The sequence below is a fragment of the Anolis sagrei genome, chromosome 5 (assembly GCF_037176765.1).
Source record: "Anolis sagrei isolate rAnoSag1 chromosome 5, rAnoSag1.mat, whole genome shotgun sequence".
NCBI lineage: Eukaryota > Metazoa > Chordata > Lepidosauria > Squamata > Dactyloidae > Anolis > Anolis sagrei.
In genome coordinates this window covers 142,440,113-142,463,339 of record NC_090025.1, presented here as the reverse complement: position 1 = coordinate 142,463,339, position 23,227 = coordinate 142,440,113, and the positions used below count along the sequence as shown (strand labels likewise).

The following is a 23,227-nucleotide window of genomic DNA, read 5'->3' as shown; positions in this document are numbered from 1 at the left end:
TTGGGGAATAGTCATAACTGTTCAGTTGCTTCATCTGAATAATTTTTGTTCCTTCTTTTCCACCTAAAGATAGTTACTTTAAAAATATTATGCATAGACAACCCAGTTGTCTAGCTAAGTTGAATTTAAGCCTCTCCTTGATGCATTTAATATCTTGTCCATAATTCTTTCTCTTCTCCCAGTAGTTCTATTAATATGTCACATAATAAAGCACATGGCCATCCATAAATAATTGATGCATACATTTAAATATAAATGGAGAGGCCCCATTTTAAGCCCAATCCACATATATGATGTTAAAGGATAACACAGCTTTCCTGAACCAGGTGGTAACTTCTCTGCCATAAAAAAAGTCCCCAACCATTATGCCATTTCCATCATCATCAATTATTTGGCTGAAAAGTTCAGAAAGAGAAAAAGTGTCAGAAATAAGCTGCTATAATCATATAAATTGGTATTTATAATCTGATAGTTTAATTTAATTCCACCTGTCCTATTCATAGAAAAGCTTCTTGCAGAAGGGAAGATTGCCACTGAAAGCTCAATCTATGTCTGTGGATGTGTACTTTCAAGTCACTTGTCGACTTATGGTAAACCCATAAATTTCCATAGAGTTTTATAAGGCCAGATAGTTTTGCTATTTTTTTCCTTTGAAATGTAGCCTGTGGAACCTGGTCGTTGATGGCAGATTCCCACCCAATACTGTTAAATACTTAAATACTGTTAAGTTTATGTTGTTTAAAATTGTTCTTAATTTTAAATATTGTATTGTTCTTCTCCTTTTTTGCCCTCCAAACAAGATACATGCAGTGTGCATAGGAATTTGTTTCTTTTTTTCCAATTAGTTTACACACTGGCCCAGCCCATCTGTCAAATTTTAAAACACAATGCAGCCCTGGTGTCCAAAAGTTTGCCCATGCCTGATATATATACATTATATACAATGTAATATATAATATTATAAACATTTTTGGGGCTCCACGAGAAATGCTTCAAAAAGGGCTCTGTGGATGAAAAAGTTTGAGAATAATAGCTGGTTATTGACCTTATCTACAATGAGTCAACCACTGTACGGAACACTATATGTTTAGATTACCACTTCACTTCCCTCCTCTATCCCCCACCCCCACTCTCTGCCACCCTATAAATGCATTTGTTCTTATCTCCCCCCTCCCTTCTGTATTGTATGTCATAATTATGGAAAACTGTATAATAAAGACGATTAATTAAAAAAATGCAATGAGACTATAATGTGGCTCCAATATGTCTCGAAAATATGTCAGTCATGAAATGCATGTTTGTAACGTGTATTTAAGGGCATATGTTGGATTTTAAAAGGTCGCAGAAAAAAAATCAGGTTCAGTCCTTCAAGGTGCTGCATCAGATCACAGTGTGTCCTAGATCAGGGGTGAATCAGCTCTGGAAAATACAGACCACACTGTAAATACCTTCCCCTGCAGAAGTGTATTATAGAATCCAGAATGAGGACTGCCCAAAAATGCCCCAAGGGTGGCTAATCAACCCCTGGGAGGGGTGAGTGAATAGGTCCACTCTTAGCTGTTACATTCCCTTTCTTAACACCTCGCATGCCTCTGGAACATTGATGCACATATCTGCAGGAAATGGAACAGAAAAAGCAGTTTAATCATTTTGCTAGACTCAAACAATTTCCAGACCTGTTAATCTAATCACCTGTGCAGCACAACCATTTCCTTCCTAACCAGTTCCAAGCTGTAGTATAATGTCAGTGTGGATGTACCCATTGTTGCATTAATTGCTTCACATGGTTGTGATAAATCTGTTCAAATTTTTTTATGTACAAATAGTGCTCTCTGGAGCTTAAAATATATCCTGAAAACTCACCTAAAGTCTTTTGCATCTCACCCACAATTGATGGGTGAGATTTTGATTGTTGTGACTGTTGCTTGCTTGATTTTAAAATTGGTCTTTGTCTGGGCTATTGAACAACAACCTCATCTACACTAATAATTCCATACAGTTTCAAACTGTCATTCAAGAAAGTGGTTTTGCTGTGCACATTTTTTTCCGTGTCAGAAGTGACTTGAGATACTGCAGGTCACTTCTGGTGCGAGAGAATTGGCCGTCTGTAAGGATGTTTATTTATTTATTTACAGTATTTATATTCTGCCCTTCTCACCCCGCAGAGGACTCAGGGCGGATTACAATGTACATATACATGGCAAGCATTCAATGCCATAGACACACAACATATATAGACAGACACAGAGGCAATTTAACATTCCAACTTTTCATGAGGGTATTCTGGCCACCAGGGGAGCTGTTGCTTCACCATCCATTTGTGACACTGATGAAGTACTTCCTCATTCTTTGCAGACTTGCTGGAGATTTTTATGGCATCATAAATTAGTTAAATTAGCCTCCCCGCATAGGTGGTACCTAAATTTCCTACTTGACAGATGCAACTATCGTTCGGGCTGCAAAGGTCGACAGCACGCTACACAAATTGGTCGGACTCTCACTCCGACCTGTGCTGGCTTCGAATTCATGATCTTCGGTCAGTAGTGCAGCTGACTCCCAGCCAGCTGCGCCACAGTCCCACGTTGCCCAGAGGATGGCCGGATGAGCGATGTTTTACCAACCTGTGGGAGGCTTCTCTCAGGTCCTCAAAGCTAGAGTTTGACAGAGGGGAGCTTACACCGCTCCCCAGATTCGAACCGCCAACCTGTTGATTGACCAGTCCTGCTGGCACATGGGTTAACCCATTGTACCACCGGGGGCTCTGCTGTGCAAATGATTATATCTTGGAACACATTTGACGCCTGGATGGTGGTTGCAAAAAACCATAAAGCACTTATGCCCTTTAAGGACTTCATGTGTTTTTGAGGGAGTTGTCTGGCCACTGTAGTTTGAAGCTAGCTTCAAACAACATTAAATGGTCAATTATGATGGGGCCTAAGGCATGGTTTGCAAACTAAGTGTATTCAGAGTGAGGGGTATGCCTGTTAGGCACTGAAGGGCAGGTCTCATCATCTATATAGGAAACGCATTGGCAGTGGGGAACAAAAGCAACAACTCTTTATGATTGGGTTTTACTTGAGTTCAGTCACTACCCTGCCTTTTTCTCACTGCCTTTATGTTTAGCTTGGCTGTCTAGAATGATAAATAGCTAGCAACATATCTGCTTTCTCAGTGTCTGTAGAGGCAAGCGAGTTGTGGATCCATTGCTGCTTTTGATTTTACACCTACTTCTCTCACAGAAAAGATGGGGTCCAGCACAAAAGGAATGCTCCCTTTCAACTTGGAGAAGCTATGGGAAGAGTGACTGATCCCTGTACAAAGAAAGAGTACTCACTAAATGGATCCTTGCTGCTTTCTGCTTTAAAAAATCCCATAAAAAAACAACCCGAACCTAGCCCTGTATGGAATTGATCCATCTTTAAGTCTTCTTTTGATGATTTCAATATTGGAGCAGCAGCTATTCCTTTATTAAAATCTTTACACCTGCTATAGGTGCATCAAATTGTATTCACTCTACAAAGAACTTGAGAAATGATTTCTCGGACTATCAGCTACAACAGTCCCATATCTGAACTCAAGGGAGTTTCAGAACAAGTTGTTTGAGATATATCACCGTCTCTCCGAATCTTCCATTTACTGAAACTATGACCAAAGCATTTCAAAACATGAGAACAACTAGACATCCACCTGACAGTCTTTCCATTCCATTGTGTAGGGACCAGCCATACAAAAAAGATGGCAGGATTATACAAAATAGGACTACTGTTTAAAGGGAAAATGATATAGTAAAATGCATGTACATGCATGTGGTACTCTAAAACTATTTTTGCAGCCCCCAATTTCTCCAGATAACCTGGGTCATCCTCTTTGTGAATATCCCTCTCCTGAACACCTTTCCTATAATAAAATAGGTTGTAGGCACCCTGCACTCTTTAATATCAGACAATGCCAGGTTTTCAAAACTAGAATGAGATCAAATCTATTTTTGATACATATAAGGTATTGGTGGATTTGTTTGTTTGGCAGCCTGTGTAGTCCTCTCAGAGTCACTGAGTTTGAAAGTTGACTCTTGGGCTACTGTTATTGCCTACCCCAACTCAAACCTTTCTGAGTATTTCCAGCTTCAGAAGTCACACATCTCCAACTGCTTCATACTCATTCACACACATACTCACACACACTCTCTCTCTCACACACACACATTTTCTGCCTCAGCACAGTTCAAAATGCATATTTGCACTTAACTTCAAGGCACTGCTGCACAGAGAATTTTAGAAGCCACATGGAAGATTTATTGAACCAAGTTAAGTATTCAATATCTGACTGGGTTTCAGGTTGTAAAGTCCTTCTTCAGGGAAAATTATTTGCCAAGTATAGCCACATAAAAACCATTCATTAGTGTAACTGTCTTAAATTCAAACAGGCTACTTTGATGCATGGATCAGAGAGAACTCTATTTCCTAGACCAGTCAATGAACACTTCAGAAATAAATCCAGGGTACTGAATGCGTGCCTTTTCTTTGGGACTTGGATTCTCTGATGTTTTTTCACTGGGTATCTTTCAGTCAAGGGAATAAAGAAAGGCACTCATTAACCTTAGCTAGTAGTTGATCTAAATGGCTTCCCATACTTTTTTATTTTTAGGAATGATAACTTGGTCATAGGAGAAATGATCTGATCCACTGCAGCTCTTCTTTGATGTGTGCATAAGGCAAATGCTGCTTGTTTTTGCTTCTAGGTGATTTTCATGGTCAGAATTCAGGGCTGTTTTTGGCAGAATGACATGACATCTGGAGCAGTAGACACATGTCCTTCCCTCCTTTTCTAACCCAGTAATGCAGAATGGGACAAGATATGTGACTTGACATAATTATGTTATAGGTTTCCATGCCCTACTTCCATTCATTAGCTTGCTTTCTGTGTGATAACATTCCATCATGCACTTTAGCAGGAAAAGATGTGACTGAGGAAGACAGGAAGGAGTGGGGGAGGAAGATAAATGGGGCTGCTGCTTGCAACAGTAGCTTCATATTTCATTGCACCCTGTAACTGCCAAGCACATGTGTTGTGCCCTTAGAACTTAGATATGTAGCTTGTTTTGTTTTTAGTGGTTCTCTAGGTCTCTTTCATTTTAGAAGTAACATTTCAGCATTTCAAAATTAATTTTATGGCTCTTGTAAGGTATTTTCATTACTTTCCTTCCAGCCAACTCTAACACAAGGAACGGATTAATTTTTCTGAATTTAAGCAAATCTAACAGTTTTGCATTGAGTCTAAATTGTATAATATTTCTGCAATTGGAGTAATTTTTATTGTAATGCCTTTGTCTTGGTAGAATGCTTCCCATTAAGTTGTTGCAGGTTCTAGGTTAAAGTTGGGGCGGGGGTGGGAGGCAACAACAGTTTAATGTTGATTGAGAGTTGTGGGTTTCCTATGTTTCTGCAATGGTTTTGTTTTATTGTTGTGTATTACATCTTTGTTAGCCACTGTACACAAGTGAACAGCTGTAGCTTGCTAGTGGAAGTCACGCTTTACATTAATCAGGAGATAGGGTCACATCCATGGTATTTCAAGGAAAGATTAGGGTTGAATCTACACTGTGCACTAAATCTGCAGCTTGTCTGGAGCATAAATGCATAAATGCTCTAGTCTGGCCCTGAAGGTAGCCAGTTGAATACAGAACTCCATGTGATCTCCTGGCCATCACAGGTACCCCATCAAGCAGGTGCACCCCCATGACCAGGAGAAAGAGGGAGCAATTTCCCTTCATTCTTCCTGGTCATTCAAACACCTCTGTTGATGTGTGAATGGATGACCTCAATAGCCAGGAGCTCTGTCTCCAGTCAGGACTGCTGGTAATGGAGACAGCAGTGATACGGCACAATCCATCCTCTTTCTCTGTACTGATGAGTGCAGAAAAGATTTGTGGCAGCACTACCTCATCTGGATAGCAGATTGGGCTGAATTAGGCCCAGTACCATTGTCCAGAATGCCCCAATAATGCAGGATATTCTGGAGTTTCCAAAAAGCTTCAGAGTATCCTTTGACTTTGACTAAATTGGGGCAAACCTAGTTTAAGCTTATAAGGCCCACCATACTTTTCAAAAGTCAGTGAAAATAATGGGAATGCCCAGAAATGACTGTGAAGTGTGTCCATGTTTTCCTTCCCATCCTAGGAAAGACTTTGGTATGAAATTCTGGAAAGCTGCTGTCAATTAGGACTGGGGTGGTATGCTACATTCCAGATATTGTTTGACTGCAACTCTCAGCATTGAGTATGTGGTAGGGCTTGAGGATGGCCAGGAATCTCTTACTACTGGATTACAGAATCAGCTCTTGGTTTTTTGGTTGCTATCACTAGTTATACAAGAGTTCTCATAGTGCTAAACCTCTGTTGGGAAAAGCAGGCCGAAACTGCTTTAGGAAGAGCAGCAATAAACTAAGAGTAGATTTGCCACCTCTGCATTAATAGGCCCACTGTCTGCTCATGCTAGGTTATTCGAACTTGGAATTCAGCACCATTTAGAATGCCACATGGTTCTTACTCCTGATATAGAGTAAGCTGGATGGTCCAGTGTGGCAACTTCATTTTTAATAGAATGGTTATTTTTAACTATGTATCACAGTTACAACTGTATAGCAATTACTAGTTTAGGGCTGCATTACACAGGTATTGTATAAGTTCCCCAGTTTCCATTTTACCAGGTGCCATTTCCCCTCACTGTTTCTCAAATGCGACTGCCTGCCTTTCTGTCCTTCACATGGGATTCATCTCCAGTACAGGGAGACTTCACCATTTCAGGAGGGAGTGTAAACAGTAGCTGAACAACCCCAGTCAATTGCAGTGTTTGCTGCCCAGCCTGTACAGATTGGAAGTCACATTGGGATTCAGTGCACGGCCAAACTTATATGGACATAAAGACCATCTAGGATTCTAGCTCATATACAGATCTGAAATGTTTTAAAGCCCTATTTTTCAAAAAGGCAGCATATTCAACTACCAGATTTTTTTTAAAAAAACCCTGTATTATGTTGTTCCTCTTATTTCTGTATGTTTCGATAAGTTTATTTAATGTACAAGTGGATTAAATATATGACTTTGTATCTGTAGTGAAGAAATAAAAATATAAATTGCTCCACCAAACTGTATCGTGAAGTTACATAGGATTACGCAATTACAGAGTAATGCAAATAAGCAAACTCTTGTATATTTGCTTTTCAAATTTGCATTGCTGCTGGGGTGCAGTATTCTAAATAACTTGCTGGTATGCTAAGATAGCATAAATATCCCTTGAGTAAATAGGACTTTTTGTGTGTAGATGCACTCCAAGCAAAAACTGATGAAAGGGGATCTACAGTGGTTAATGATCCCTTCCTATAAAGCCATTTGTGTTCTGTGACTGCACAAATGTAAACTTTATTCTACTGTAATAGTTTCACTTTAAGCCTTTTTGGAAATGTGTTTCCCAATTTAATGTGTACTTAGTTAGGTGACACACTAATTGTGTGTGTCTTTGTGTCTGTGTGTGAGAAAGAAGAGATTTATTTGGTCAAATTTAAGCTTTGTAGAGAGGGTCATATGTACTGTGAGAACAGTAAACGTAACCTTGTCTTGCTGGCCAGCAGATTCTATAGAAGTGTGACTAGTAAATTAAGCTAATTTGTCCATCTGTGGAATATTTCAAGGTCAAATCTTTATTAGCAATAAGATTTCTAGCTAAAAAGACTGAGGATGGCAGTTTGGTAATGTTTGCCTACTGAGCGTGAAATGAAATTTAACAGTGTGGCATGCCTACATTTGTAAATTTATTGTGGTTGTTTAGACTTCTCAGAAAATAAAATGTCAAACAGTCATCCTGAGCTTCCAGAAAGCATTGTGTTGTAAACCCCTACAGCTCAACTCATTCTTTCTACCAATATAAGATTACTTCCTCCTCACTAGAGCTTTTCTCATGTAATCCTACCATTTTAGAAGATTTTTGTTGAACTGGAGCTTTTTTAAAAATTGCAACTATGTTGACTAAGAATCTCTAACATTTCAGCATCTATGTTTAAGCTTTTAGGCAGGTCAACATTATCAATTCTGTTGCAAACGTTCAGTTGTTTTCTTATGAATCCTATTATTTAAACTAGACATAAGAAAACACCATCATTTGCAGCACTCTGTTGTGTAGTGAAGCTTGAAAAATTGCTTGATGTTTACCTTTGAGCTTTCAAAATTGAGGGCAAGTAGGAAGCTTCTTCAATGTTTCCTTTTATTTATAAGCAAGTAACATATTTCTTGGATGTCCAGTTTCAGGATTTTTAAGCACTTGACATTGATAGTGTGTAATCCTTTGGCTTCTATAATCAAAGGATTTAAAAATAAACAAACAACAGACATTTTCTATCATTTTAGAGCTGAATGTTTAGGATTACAGGTACACAACTCAGACCTAAACAGTAGGTGTCAGAAGTTTCAGATCACCTGGTTTCTATCTGTAGTTTTGTTAATTTTATTAGGGATTATGGTGGCATTTTATATGAATGTACCACTCCTGCATCTGAAACCTGACTGCAGTGATTTACAACTAGAGCAACAATAATCAGTTTAATAGGTAGATTGACTGACTAACGCTTCAGTTGATCTATGGAGCTAATTCATCATGTTTGAATCTGTGGTGCCATAGGATATGGCACATTATTGTTTTCTTTTTGCAGCTATTTTGTTTCTGATGTGATAATTTGATATGGAACAAAAGAGAAAACAATGATGGGAGATTTTCCTTCGAACAATGGCTTGCTTCAGACATGCATCTCCTGTTCAATTAATTCTGTTTATCACAAATGACATCCGTCTCTCCCGCCTGCCCTTGTATATCTGGCAGCAGAAGATATCAGTTCGCTGAAATAGAATCATAGAATCATAGAGTTGGAAGAGACCTCCTGGGCCATCCAGTCCAATTTATTTATTTATTTATTTACAACATTTCTACCCCGCCCTTCTCAACCCCCGAGGGGGGACGACTCAGAGCGGCTAACACTGTCAATGATTCAATGCCACAATATCACAATGACTGATAATATAAAACCATAAACATACAATAAATTAAAAACATAACATTAATTATACAATCATATAGCCGTTTCTGTTATTATAACAATCATCTGGTCCAGTTCAGTGTCCAAAGTGCTAGCCAAAGGCCTGGTTCCACAGCCACGATTTTGGTTCTTTCCTAAAGGAAAGGAGGGAGGATGCCGATCCGATCTTGCTGGGAAGCGAGTTCCACAAGTGGTGGGGTCACCACTGAGAAGGCCCTGTCCCTCATCCCCACCAGACGCATTTGCGAGGCTGGTGAGACTGAGAGCAATGCCTCCCCGGTGGATCTTAAACTATGAGGCGGAACGTAGTTTCCCAACCCCCTGCCAAGAAGCAGGAAATAGCTATAGCTGAAGCATTCCCTACGAACCAGGATTGCAAAATGTTATGCAGTTGTGGTTTGTAGGGAGGGAGGACTTAAACCACAGTTTTCTGGTGCACAGAGTTAGATGTGTCCCCATGGACCATCAGATTTCGCCACCTGCTCAATGCAGGATCTCCAGCTAAAGTATCACCAGCAGGTAGCTGTCTAGTATCTTTCTGAAGACATTCAGGGAAGGAAACCGCACCACTGCTCTAGGCAATTGGTGAACTGCTCCCACTGCCAAGAAGTTTTAATGTTCAATCAAAATCTACTCTCCTGGAACTTTAAACCATTATGTCTCATTGTACTTCTGAGGCAACAAAGAGTAAGCCATAAGTGGAAACTGTGATTTGTCAAAATAGTAAAGCTACAGCTATATGTATGAAAAATATACTGCTGAGATTTGGTAATATGGATACATAAAATACATAAAAATGCTATGAGTGAACTACAAAATACTTGAATTGTTTGATAGGCTGGCCTGCTAATGCTTCATCCATTTTTCATCAATCATGCTAAACTTCTTCCTCCATCTTGTCCTCACTGAATACATTTGTGGTTTAGACTTGTGCACATGTGTATGTACACATATATTCATATGAGTTTGTGCACACACACAGAATTAAAGTCAGCTATCTTTGACATTCTTTCTGTTCTGCCAGATTGAACAAATTATGGATAAGGGATGGTGATCAGAATATTAATCCCAATTAATGTATGAAGAGCCCGTAGTTTTCAAGTGACATAATAATCATGTCAACTGGTGAGGACCTGTAGTTGCCAGCTGTTTAGTTTCAAGCAAGTTGAATTCTACGGCCCTCATGAGCAGATAGCTGTAAATCACTTACTATAGGCATTGTAGGATAGTTTCCATTACAACAGGTTGTAAGACTTTTAATATAGTGATGGCAATGCACATGGTAAGCTACTATATGTTTTATAAAGCCTTATGGAACAACTACCATATGAAATATATTATCAATTGGGCTGTAGATAATAGAACTAAGGACAGTTAGGCAATGAAACACTATGACCTAAGAACTTTTGATATTGATTTTTTTTTAAAAAAGGCAATAGACGGATGACTATCAGGAATTATTTGTGATCCATAAATCTTTCCAGAGCACAAAGAATTGAATCATATGGCCTTGAAGGTCACTCTTATCTTAAACTTGCTGTGTAGTCAGAGAAATGGGTGTGATGCAACAGCATGAAATTGTATCTATCAGGATGACTGAGGTTGAAAAGATGAAGTAATGATAGCTATTAACATACTGTTTGTCACTACTAGCATTATTTTTTCAGCTTCCTTTCCTCCCTCCATTTATGATGGTAAAACCAGTCTTACAAAATCAATGTATTTTTTCCACAACCAGTAGCAACATTTTGAAATGTGAACAAATAATACAGAAGATAAAGAGTTTCAGTGAGTTACTAAACTTCATATTAATGTGTTTTTTATTCATAAGAAGCTTTAGGAAAACAGAGGCATTTATATTTTGTTAAGAATACACACACTTGTCCCTTTTATCACTAACCAGAACTTGATTGTTTGAGCCCACCAGCAATAAAATCCTTCATCTTCATGCAGCAATAACTGGAAGAAGTTTTATGACTGCAGTTTGCTTTTTGCTTTTGGGAAGTTTGTTGTGTTTTGTCTAGCGTTTCAAGTTTGACCCTATGGTTCCTGTAAATGTCTTGATGCTCTCTGAATGAGTAAACTATACTTAAAACTAACCTCACTCAATAAACCTATGGACAAAAAATTGAATTTGCAAGCAGATTATGTTTTTGGGCCCTGTAATGACTGCAGACTGTTATCAATTTCTTTTCTATCCTTTTGGAAGAGAAGTAAAAGGCTGCAAAAAACATATGTTTGAAACAAGCCTCCTTAATTTGGAGAATGCAGACATAAAAGATAGCAGCATTGGTGCATTAGATTTAAGGAAATGGCTCATGCTTTTGAAATAAACTAGCCAGGAGCTAGCCAGCAGCCCTTCACCCTCCAATTCAGATATTTCACCACAATTAAATTGGAAAAAAAACTATGTGAGAAACCATTCAAGGGCCACGATGTTTAACATTGTGCACCAAGTCATAGCATTATAGTCCTGCAAAGCCACGATTTGTGATAGAATCCTCACAGGAAGTAGACCAACCGTAGTGGATCATAAATTCCCCCAATTTCAGCCACTTACCAAAAACAGTTTTTTTTAAATCTTTGGTTTCTCTTAAGAACATATATTTTACCTTTTAAAGGTTGAACAAATAACAGCTGGAACAAAAGAGTGCTTCAACTAATCAGTTGGTATTTCTTGATAGAGTCCTTTTTGTCCCAGTCAGTGTAATAAAATACACTGTGACAAAATAAAATCCCATGTCATATCCTTGGAGAACTGTAATAGAGTGTATTAGGACTTGATCACATTAAGCAATAGTCCATTTCTGAGCTTGTTTACATATAAATCTTGATGTGTCCATCAAATGATGTTTGTTGTCAGCCCATTTGAAACTGTGTTTATTTATTTATATGTATAAGCATAAAAATAACAGATGCCAAAAGTTAATGTATGGTAGCTTGTATTGAATATTATGTGTCTGGTGTAAAACAGATGATGATGATGATGATGATGATGATGAATTGGGATAAAATAAATTAAAATATTTTTAAAAGGAACTGTGTTCAAAAGGTGGCAGAAACGGAGCATTTGGACACGTGATTCATATCATGTTTTCAAGTATAAATTGCATGAAATGCGCTGCTTTTATATGTGATTGGCAAAACAGTAAGCATTCCATCCCCTGTGCTGTGATGTCTCCTTTGGGGACATGCCTGTGGGCAGTCCCTGTGGACCCTGGGATTTGTCATGAAAGGAGCCATCACCATTTGTCTCTAATTACAGGATGAGAAAAGACCTCTGTAATGGCTACTTTGAAGTCTTCAGTCCTTTTTTTAAAGGTGTTTTCAAAATAATTTGACAAATACCCCATAGTACTTACTTACTTAGGCAATCCCTCATTGTCTGAGTAGGATTGTCTTCCAAGATCGGTGTACTGGCGGTGGGTACATAGGTAGCTGTGGAGCCCTATTCTTGGCCTGCATGTTCTCCCGCAGTGAGGGCATTGGTTTCCAGGTGGAAGGTGGTCCTGGTTGGGGTTGGCTTGACACGCCTTCCTCTTGGCACGTTTCTCTCTTTCACTCTCCATTCGTGCCTCTTCAAATTCTACAGCATTGCTGGTCACAGCTGACCTTTAGCTGGAGCACTCAAGAGCCCGTGCTTCCCAGTTCTCAGTGTCTATGCCAGAGTTTTTGAAGTTGGCTCTGAGCCTATCTTTAAATCTCTTTTCCTGTCCTCCAGCATTCCATTTTCCATTCTTGAGTTCAGAGTAGAGCATCTGCTGTGGGAGACAGTGATTGGGTATTTGGACGACGTGGCCGATCCAGTGGAGCTGATGGTGGAGGACCATTGCTTCAGTGTTGGTGGTCTTTGCTTCTTCCAGCATGCTGACATTTTTCTGCCTGTCTTCCCAAGAGATTCTCAGGCTTTTTTGGAGGCAATGCTGATGGAATTGTTCTAGGAGTTGCATGTGACATCTGTAGACAGTCCACATCTCGCAATCGTATAGTGAGGACAATAGCTTTATAAACAAGCATCTTGGTATCCCTACGGTTTTCCCGGTCCTTAAACACTCTGTGCTTCATTCGGAATGCTGCACTCACAGAGCTCAGGCGGTGTTGTATTTCAATGTCATTGTTGACTTTTGTGGAGATGTGGCTTCCAAGGTAGTGGAAATGGTCAACATTTTCTAATGTTACACCATTAAGCTGTATTTCTGGCATTGGAGAGGAATTGGCTGGTGACTGCTGGAAGAGCACTCCAAAGTACCTTTGTACAGCACAACAGTAATCACTATTTGCTGGTTTGTGTCAAATCACAGCGATAGCGACTCTCTAATGCGCAATTGCAAGATCTACATGATCTGTGACATATGCAGAAATTACAACGAATTGGGAGGAACAAAACTTCCACGATGTGATGAGTCAAACTAGATTACTTTAAAACTCATGTAATGGGGGGAAAGTGTATGCATCCTGTTGGGATCCTGTATGCATCCTGTTGTAAAAAACATGCAGAATGCATACCCATTAAGGTCCTTAGAAGAACTAGGAGTAAACTGAGCTTGCCAAGAAAACCCAATGATAAGTTCACATAAAGATTACTATAAGTTGGAAATGACCTGAAGGCACAAAACCTATCATTATAAGTAGGAATCAGGAATGCATGTCCTAAGTGGCTCCCATTCTGTGAACAAACATCTCTCTCTCAATATCTGAGTATTTCCTCCTCTCGTCTGTTTGTGTGTACCCAGAGAAGGGCATAGTAGAAAAAATACCTTGCCCTTTAGCCTCTTTTATCAGTCTGAGTAACCATTGCAGTTTCAATATTATATAGCTACTTATCCTGTACAATGAGGTGGTGGTTTCATGTAGCAAGCTGTTCGTGAGAAATGACTTCCCATGTGGTTTGAGCTGTTTTCATCCCAATGGAGTCTTGGTTGGCATGGTGAGAAAAAAACCCACATGGGAAATTTATTTGGGCAAAATGATAGGTTATATACAGCTGTTCTGACATTACTCCTTTTCAAGGACCAACCACAATAGTGAAGTTCTATTATTAATATTAAAACATTTAATATTTCACATTTTTGTCCTGCCTTTTCCTTCAGCATACATGGCCAGCATACATCACTTCTCTAAGTATAGCATGTTAGAGACTATTCTTACGCTTATAACATGTGGCTCCTTACATGTATATCACACTATTATTTAGTTACTACTTGGCAATAGTAAAATAACTGTTCTAAGTGATAGAAGTGTGTGTTAGCCTGAATAACAGAAGGGAATGTCAACAATATGCATCTTAAAAAAACACTGGGATTCAGAATTTTTTTTTTTTTTGCAAAGAAATGCATAGAAAGTAATGTAAGGGCAGGAACTGATAATGTTAAATAATGGATAGAACTGCAGTAGAGAAGTGAGAAAGCAATAATCATATGATATGTTCCAGAAGATAGATAGCTTTTTGTTCACTGTTGCATTTAAGTGGCTTCACAGGGTCCTCTTTAGGCTTTCCTAAACATATAATGTTACCATTGTCACATCAGTTTGATTTAAAACTTGGCATATGTGGCTGTGTTTTCTTTTTCGCAGCTACCATCTTTTTGTAAAAGAATAGATACTGCAGAAAACAAGTATGGTGTTACAAAATGTCACCCACATCATTAGACACCTAATTAACTTTCAGATGAAGCACTAAACATTGTGTAGAGGGGATCTCCTGGGAGTACATAAACTTTTATGTTTTCAGGTCTGAACTCTTCCATTTGTTCCCTTATTATCTTGAAATATGATTTGATACATATTTAATATTGTACGCAGTTGCTTTCTTCTATCATGTGTGAACAATATATTTGTTCTCCTTTCTAAACACAGCAGGCTAAATGGAACTAAATATTTTGCTTATTAGAGACAAATAGAATAAAAATTAAAAGTGCAGGGGCATCTGAAAAGAGAGAACCAAGTATTTTACTTCAAAAAATACATCTCAAGTGCAACCCCTCTCTCTTTTTTCTCCCTCAACATTTACATATCCGATATGATAGGCATCCATTGCAGAACTGCATTTGGAACTCTATGATTTCCACATTTTTAAGTCAGTTTAATCATCTATTGTGCTATAGAAGGTCCCAGTCTTGGTACTGTAGAGTTTGTACAATTGAGAGAAGGTCCCAATCTTGGTACTCTATAGAGTTTGTATAATTGCCCCTAGAATCTCTGATTATTTATTGACATTGCTGACTGAGGCTTCTGGGTGTAGAAGACCACTGACAATCTGGGACAGGGAATCAATGGAAAAGTGAAATAACTAGGGTGTGGATGTGCCCCGTGCATTTCAGTATAAAATTCCCCATTATATAAAAGAAACTACGACCAGCCCACTGCTAGTGCCACTGCATAGTCTACAGTTATTTTTAATCTTTCTGTTGGCAAACACACTAGTTTTATTGGACTGGACTCTAGAGCCTTTATCCTAGGAATGGAATTTTTTTTTACTATATACTGTCCGGGGTTCAAAAAGCTTGAAATTCCCTGACACACAAAGGAAAGGACTCTTCATACCTGTTAAGGAGCCAAATACCTGTTTGTTGTGATGTAGTCTCCTTTGGAACAAGACAACACAGGCATAAAGCTGTTCTTTCCAAATGGAAGGCTTTTTTTCTTCAGTTGCAGCAAAAGTACAAACAGTACAAATGCCAGCACAGTATTTACAGTATGTACAGCAAACTTACTCTCTCTTCATCCAACATGCATCAACCCTCATCAACTCAACACAGAGTTACGTACTACAAATTTATAGACAACAGTCTCAACATTCAGTTACCACACCCAATTACAATGACCCTATAGTTAATCTTGATACATTGATTCGGTTAGCACTTAAAGAAATGCTGAGTAACTTACAAATATACTTCATAGGTAAAGCATCAAGGGGACAACAACATCAGGACTGGAAATAAAGTGGGCAAGGTCAATGACTTCTTCCTCCCATTTTCTTTCTGCTTCTTGTTGTGTACCTTCAAGTCATTTCTTATATCCACTCTAAGGTGACCCTCTAGTTGGATTTTCTTCAAGGGTTTACCTCTGCTTTTCTCGGAGTCAAGGACCCTAGAGCAGGCATGGGCAAACTTTGGCCTTCCAGGTGTTTTGGACTTCAACTCCCACAATTCTTAACAGCCGGTTTGCCCATACCTACCCTAGAGTGTGATTTTCCCATGCCAAAGCAGTAATTCAAATCCCAGTCACCAATGTCATAGTCCAGTGCTCAGAGCTGTGCACCCTGCTGGTTCTTTTTGACATATACCTTTTCCCTTATTATACAGTGAGTTATCAGCTCTTGTCAGAACTGTGAACTAGGGAAGGGCATTAAGATCAGTTGTTTCCATCAGACTTCAGATTACCCAACATGCCTCCCATCAGAGGCAAACATAATTTTTAACTGTGCTTGCCTTAAAAACATTTTCATAACTAGCAAAATGAAGAGCATTTTTGTACTCTTCTTAATATGAGATGGAATTTATTACCAAAGCACTGCCTTCACTCCTCTGACCTTTTCCAGTGTTAGTCTGAACTGGACAGTAAATCCACAGCAAGTCTGGAGCAGAAATGCTTAAGTGTAGTTCTTGAGGTGGTGACATGGACCTTCTGGAACTACTATGGTGCTCTGTTGGCATCCACATGGTCCAGCGAGAGTGAAACCATATCGGCTACACTGAATTTCCACCTTGTGTGACACTGTGACTGTTCCCAGATGACCACAGAACTCTGTGCAATCTCCTTCCTATCACAGGTGCCCCGTTCTGACATCAGTAAAAGTGCCCACATAATGAGGAATAAAAATGGAGTACAGAACCAGGCACCTGTGATGAAGCTCTGTGGCTGACTAGGAGTGAGCATGATCTGACTCCTTTTCTTTATGCTTATGAGGCATGTCTTGTCCTGTCTGGACAGTGGACCAGTCACAATTGAGCTCAATGCAGCTGTTCACACTGTCTTGGAGTCCATGGATCCTCTGGAGTTTCCAGCAATTTCCAGAGTGCCCTCATTTTTTTGAAGTGGAGCAGGATAACTTGTGTTACTCACCAGAAGTACTTGAATGTTGTGAAGACAGCTGGGAGTCAATTCAGCATGAGTTTTCATTCCTGTGTAGGCTTGCCCCCATTCATTGTTAATCATTAAGAAATTGACTATGATAAACCTTTAATTTGCTATTTTGTTGATTTTAAAAATGTTTTCTTGTAATGAATTTTCAGTTATTTTATTATATATGTAGCTTGTTTTTATAACAAGAGACATAGATTGTTTACTCTCCACTTGTTTAAATTTATAAGCCTCCTTTTGTCCCATTATTGGGAAGAGTCCATATATAAATGAATATGTTGCTGCGGTTGCTACTACTATTACTATCATCTTTATTCTGTGCGGCATTTTAATGTTTCAGTCCTGCACAATCCTGTTCATACCTGATAAGACATTTTGAGAAGGTTTAATTTCTAAACTCACTTTTAAGTAAGTCCTTGCAGATTGGGGAGATTCTATCATGTATTTCTGTACGAGAAGTGGCAGTGATGTGAAAGAGGCTGGTAAGATGTGACAGCTGCAGATCCCAAAGTGTAGGCATGATGAATATTGTATTATATAGATTCTGGGAATGAGCTCTGGAACAGAAACCAGGCATGTAGATGGATGCCTTGTAAGACAGGGTTCAAATGAAGTCCAGTTATATATTTTTTGTGATTCCTAGTTGTGCATGCTGAGATTTGTGGGAAGCGATGAATCAGTGAAGTTTTCACTTACCATAAATTGAAGCTTGACTGAGTTTCATGTCTAGTTTTAGGAGTTATAATTTTATTTTTACAGGAAGATCAAGCAATTACGTCATACATTGTGAAAACGGCCATTTGCCCAGACCTGTACTCAGAGAAGAATTTGGCTAATGAGTGATAGCCACGGCCTTGCTCCTGGCTTTCCTACTTTCTTGTGACTAATACTCCCCCTCAGCCAATTCTGCTCTTCATTGGTAACCATGAACCTTCCTACCCTACTTGAAAAGATAAGAAAAGCCATACCATAGTCATCCTATTTTCCTCCTTTCTACAGTGGTCATCCGAACGCTAATGCAAACAGGACAGGAACACAGAGACACCATCTTGTTCATCAAACCCTATTAGTTGATGTTCAGAGCATGGATTTTAGTTCAGTTTGTTTTAGGTAGAAATTTACCAAAATTTCTACCTAAACTTCAGATATGGCAGAAAACAGAACTGCTAAGCCCCCATCCCCCCAAATATAGATAGATAGATATAGATAGATAGATAGGTAAGCAGTTCATTCCTAATTGGAAATTACCACTATTAGAGTTTGAATGGTGGGAAATGGACAGATTTGCTTACTCTCTCAAAAGTGTCCTGACCTGACTCACAATTAATGGTATTTAATTTTCTTAACTTCAGTGATTCCATAAACCTATCCAGGAGGGTGGCAACCATTACATCTTATTGTAACAAATGTCATAGTTCAACTGCCTTATATTCAAAGAAGTGTTTCTTTGAACTGTTTTGAATTAGTTGCATTTTAATCATGCCTCTTATCCTGAGGCTTCCTGATGAATAAATGAATATTTATTTATTTTTCTAATTTTACTGCAGAGAAGTTGCAACTGGTTGTAAATCAACATTCCTCTTTGCTTGCCTTTTGGAGTGGGTGGGTAAAAGAGGCTTGGATTTGTTTATTTTTAAAAATTCCTTTCTTATCTTAGCAAGTGCTTGAGGATTGGCATGCAAGTAGAAAACACTGTGAATTCTTTCAGGCTTCCAAAGTGGTATTAAACATGCCCAGTTCACATGTTTCCTCAAGTTTAGAAACTCAGCAAAGGTTTCTGAGCAGTTAGAATATTGGTGCTGATATTGCACTTACAATGTGCTTGGTTTGTTAGTTGCCGACTGTATCTATGTCCAATCTATATGGGGCTGTTCTGTGTATTGTAATATTTTGTACACATAATGATTGAAACGTATCAATGCCCAATGGGTAAATGTGTCATTTAAAAGCAGCTGCCAAGCTTTCTCCCTGCTGCTCCAATTAACACATTCAGTGCACGCTTGCCAGTGAGTGGTCTGTGTGTATGGGTTAAACCATTGTGATGTTTGCTCAGACTGCATTGTACAATCTCGGGAATTATGTCCATGCCATTTTCCTTTTAGTGAGCTAGAAGAAGAAAAGAAAGAAAAGCAAACACATCCTATTTGAAGGTGTGCAATTGAAAATAGCTAGGTTGTAATTGCTAGGATGCAGGAAACGTCTTGTGCTTTCCAATGTGGTTCAGTCCATTGAGTAATGTTTATCTCCGCCCCTCTGGCCCCCCTTCAAATGATGGAGACAGAGAATAGTGAAATTCTAGTGCTGGGATTCCTCTTGCTGTCAGACACATCTTTTGAACTTTGCTCTGCTTATTAAAGCGTGTTCAACATGAAGAGCACACCTTGTTAGATTTGATTTCCTCCTCTTAAATACTTGCTTGTGGGCTGGATCAGTCTCTCCAGTTCCTTTAATTTCAGGATCTGGGGAAGGTAAAGCAGTGTCCTTTATTGTCAGAGCTGAGTCTGATTTTTTTTTCAAATGGTACAGAGCTGGCTGATCAAAAGGACCAGTTCTTTCCCTCTATTTGCTGCTCATTCATGCTCAGACTGATTTTTGTGAAGTGTGGCTTTTGGACAACACCAGGACAAGGTACGAAGACCTGATACTGTGGGCTGGTGAATCAGATGGAGCGTTTCTTAGGCTTTGTCAGGCAGATAAGACGATCGAGGAGAAGAAAAGGCAAAAAGTATCGTCCGGAGGAAGATTATCATGAAGGCTATGAGGATGTCTATTATTATGCCTCTGAGCACTTTCCAAGTAAGCACAATATACATGTATTTTCTATTGCTGTGACAAATATAAGCTATTGCTTTGAAGCACAGAAGGGTCATGCTGATAAAAAATACTAGTAGACTTCATGCAGGTTTTAAAACATTGAAAGCAATGATTTTTCTATCTGTATGTGCAGATTTTTTAAATAGCTGTTATGATTCTGTAGGATTGAAGAAATGCAGAGTCCAGAGGCATGGTTAATATTTCAGATGCAGTTAATTGATTTCTATTGTTGCAAGCCTTTTATTAAAGCACTTTATGCTGTAAACTGATATTGCAGACCTTCCGTATTAATGCACGTGTGTGCCTGTGCGTATAGTTCTCTTTCCCTCACTGTGTAGGCACACATTACACACGCAACTACAGCTTTAAGCCACTATGGAGAAGGGAATCACCCAAGCATAAATACTACTTGAAATTAAATATAAGTGAGTGCTTTTTCGATAGGCTTTTACCTCATTCCTTCCAGCAGAAAGTAGCCCAAGTTCTTTTTCCTTTGATGCTGTATGTTTCTAGTATTGTTGAACGATTAACTAATTATTCTGTTAATTTATTCTGCTAGTTCATGCAGCTGCAGTCTATAAAAAGGCAACAAGGTTTGGAATCTATGCAATGTTCTTGTAATATTATTTGTGCCTGTCAGTTCTCAGAGCTCATTCTTTGTCTTCTTCCTATCCCAGTGGGTTGGAAATGCCCAGCTATGCCTAAGGGAACAATGGTTAGGAGAGCTACACATAGGCATTGTTGGGTTTATCATGCCATGCTTTAAGCTAAAGGTGTTGACAGCATAGGCAGCCATCCATGAACTGCTGTATAGCATGGTACCATTAATTTAAATGGGATGGGAAGCTGTTTGTCATCTGTTTTCTTCTGAGCATAAAAAGTTTAATTAAAAAATCAGCAATATTGTTAATATTTTACTCAAAGGAAACCCAAGTGTTTTGAAGAGCACTAGCTATAATCCACACTTTAGTATTTAGCTTATTTCCTTTCCTTGGTAAAAGCAAGAGGAAAATTACGTTGCAATTTTGAAAAAAAAATGTTTCTGGGGTCTTCTGACATTGTTGCCCTTATCAAAACCATGGTCCCTGATCCATTTAATTCTATGATAGTTAACTGCTAACATGTTTACTTTTCATATTTCTTAAATGTATAATGTACATTTGGTGTAGTTTTCAGTTGATTTCACTGATGTGAAGATTTAACGTCTTAATTTGTACAATCTGATTATTAAACTAGTTATTTATTCCCAGTGTGTGTGTTTGTGTGCACCCAATCTACTATCCTCATTTTAAGCAAGTTCATTATGGTAATATCAAACACAAAAACTTAATATCCAGGAACAAATCTATCCAGTACTGTAAAATCTGAAAATGATCAAAATGGCAAGTTCTGCAACTTCTGTTCTTGTTCAGCTTTCTCTAAAGTGCAGCTAATCAGGCAAGATTCCCCCTTGAAGAACACTCTTCAGTCAAAATCAAAGGAAAGCAAAAGGAACAAGTAGGTCAAACACATTACTAGGAGAAATTGCATGGAGTAAGAGTGTGAAAAGCATTGTCTTGTAACTATTATTCAGATGCCCATTTAAAATTCAGTAACAGAATCTTCTTGGTGTGATCTGACCTATTAAGATTTATAGCAATTCCAGGCCGAGGGGCATATTATCCAACATGCATGACTTGGCCTCTCAGGGCCCTTCCACACAGCCATTTAACCCAGAATATCCAGTCAGAATAACTCACAATATCTTTTCTGAACTTGAATATCTGAGCCCACACAGCCTTATATCCCAGTTCAAAGCAGATAATGTGGGATTTTATTCAGCTATGTGGAAGGGGCCTCAGAAATAACAATATTGGAAATGTTGTTGTGATTTGTGGCAGATCATAGTATTCCCAGATGACTTGAAATATAATGTATATACACAAGGTTGAGAGTATATTTGGTTTCAGAGTTGGAAAAACCAACTTAATAAACAAAACATTCTACAGTAGATATCGACTATATGGATCTGAATATTCATGAGCAAGCTAGAAGTATATCAGATACATCCCATAATGTCTTCTTTCTGCATTTTTATGTGGTCTTAGGCCACATGATTCATGTTTCACTGTCCATTCTGACTAGGGGCCCTTCCACACAGCCCTATATCCCAGAATATCGAGGCAGAAAATCCCACCTTATCTGAGTGTGGACTCTGATAACCCAGTTCAAAGCAGATACTGTTGGATTTTCTGCCTTGATATTCTGGGATATAGGGTTGTGTGGAAGGACCCTAGGAAAGTCGAATATATGATACTCTGCATGTAATCTTCTCTTTTTCTTATATTTAGCATGGGTGCCTTGACCTTTTAATAACTATTAGATGAATGCTCTTTTAGAATATATTGCTATATGATTCTTAAAGTGTGTAAACACGTTCAAGAAAACATGATGTGAGGATATCTATTTTCCTTTGTTATGCTTGTTAATCCCACTAACCTTCATGCTGTTGGAAATTTACCTATTAAATCTTCAACTTTTTAGATGTCACTGCTTTTACCTTAATATTGATGAAATTTCAATAAAGAGAAGTTTCACTAAAGAGACAGCTAGGGTGAATTTTACAACCACATAAAAGCAAAGAATATTCTTTTAATTAAGGTTGAAGCTTGTATGCCTAATTATATATTCTGTGACAGTCCTGTTGTAGAACATCTCACAGTCCTTGTCATGGATATTAAAATGGATTGCTAGTCAAAAGGTGGCCATGTATTTTAATATCTATGACCAAGACTGTGTGTCTGGAACCTTGCAAGCATCAGACTTGGCCAAGAATACGCAATAAAAATGTTAAGCATTTTTTAACCCCGCTAAATAGATAAAAGTTCTAAATGAATATAGTGCATCCTCCACATCGGTGGGTTTGGGATGCATGGATCTGATTATTTGCAGGTTTGTCACCCTTCCCTTCCTGGGGTTCCTGAAGTCCATGGGGTAAGGTCAAAGCCTTCCCAACTAAGGGCCCTTCCACACAGCCATATAACCCAGAATATCAAGGCAGGAAACCCACAATATCTGCTTTGAACTGGGTTATCTGAGTCCACACTGCCATATATTTCAGTTCAAACCAGATAATGTAGAATTTTATTCAGCTGTATAGACGGGGCCTAAGAAATCCTCTTTCCCCCTCACTGTTCCATCCTTCCCAACTGCTGCCTCAGCCCTTTTTTTGCAAGCACCTACTTGTGAAGTTTGGTTGGATTTTGTGTCT

General features: G+C 38.7%; 1 protein-coding gene across 7 annotated transcripts in view; it reads left to right on the top strand.

The window, feature by feature from the left end:
• Nucleotides 1-23,227, top strand: part of GRIP1 (glutamate receptor interacting protein 1) — a 463,528-nt gene that overhangs the window by 106,931 nt on the left and 333,370 nt on the right. Inside the window, exon 1 of one of the 7 annotated variants that reach the window (XM_060777500.2) lies at nucleotides 19,406-19,959. The exons of 2 other annotated variants lie outside the window; for them this stretch is intronic. In XM_060777500.2, the coding sequence (XP_060633483.1) occupies nucleotides 19,827-19,959 (133 nt within the window). In that variant the 5' untranslated portion in view covers nucleotides 19,406-19,826. Of the gene's footprint in view, nucleotides 1-19,405; nucleotides 19,960-23,227 lie in introns of those variants that run through there. 4 more of the 7 variants (XM_060777495.2, XM_060777501.2, XM_060777496.2 and 1 more) reach the window with 4 other exon arrangements.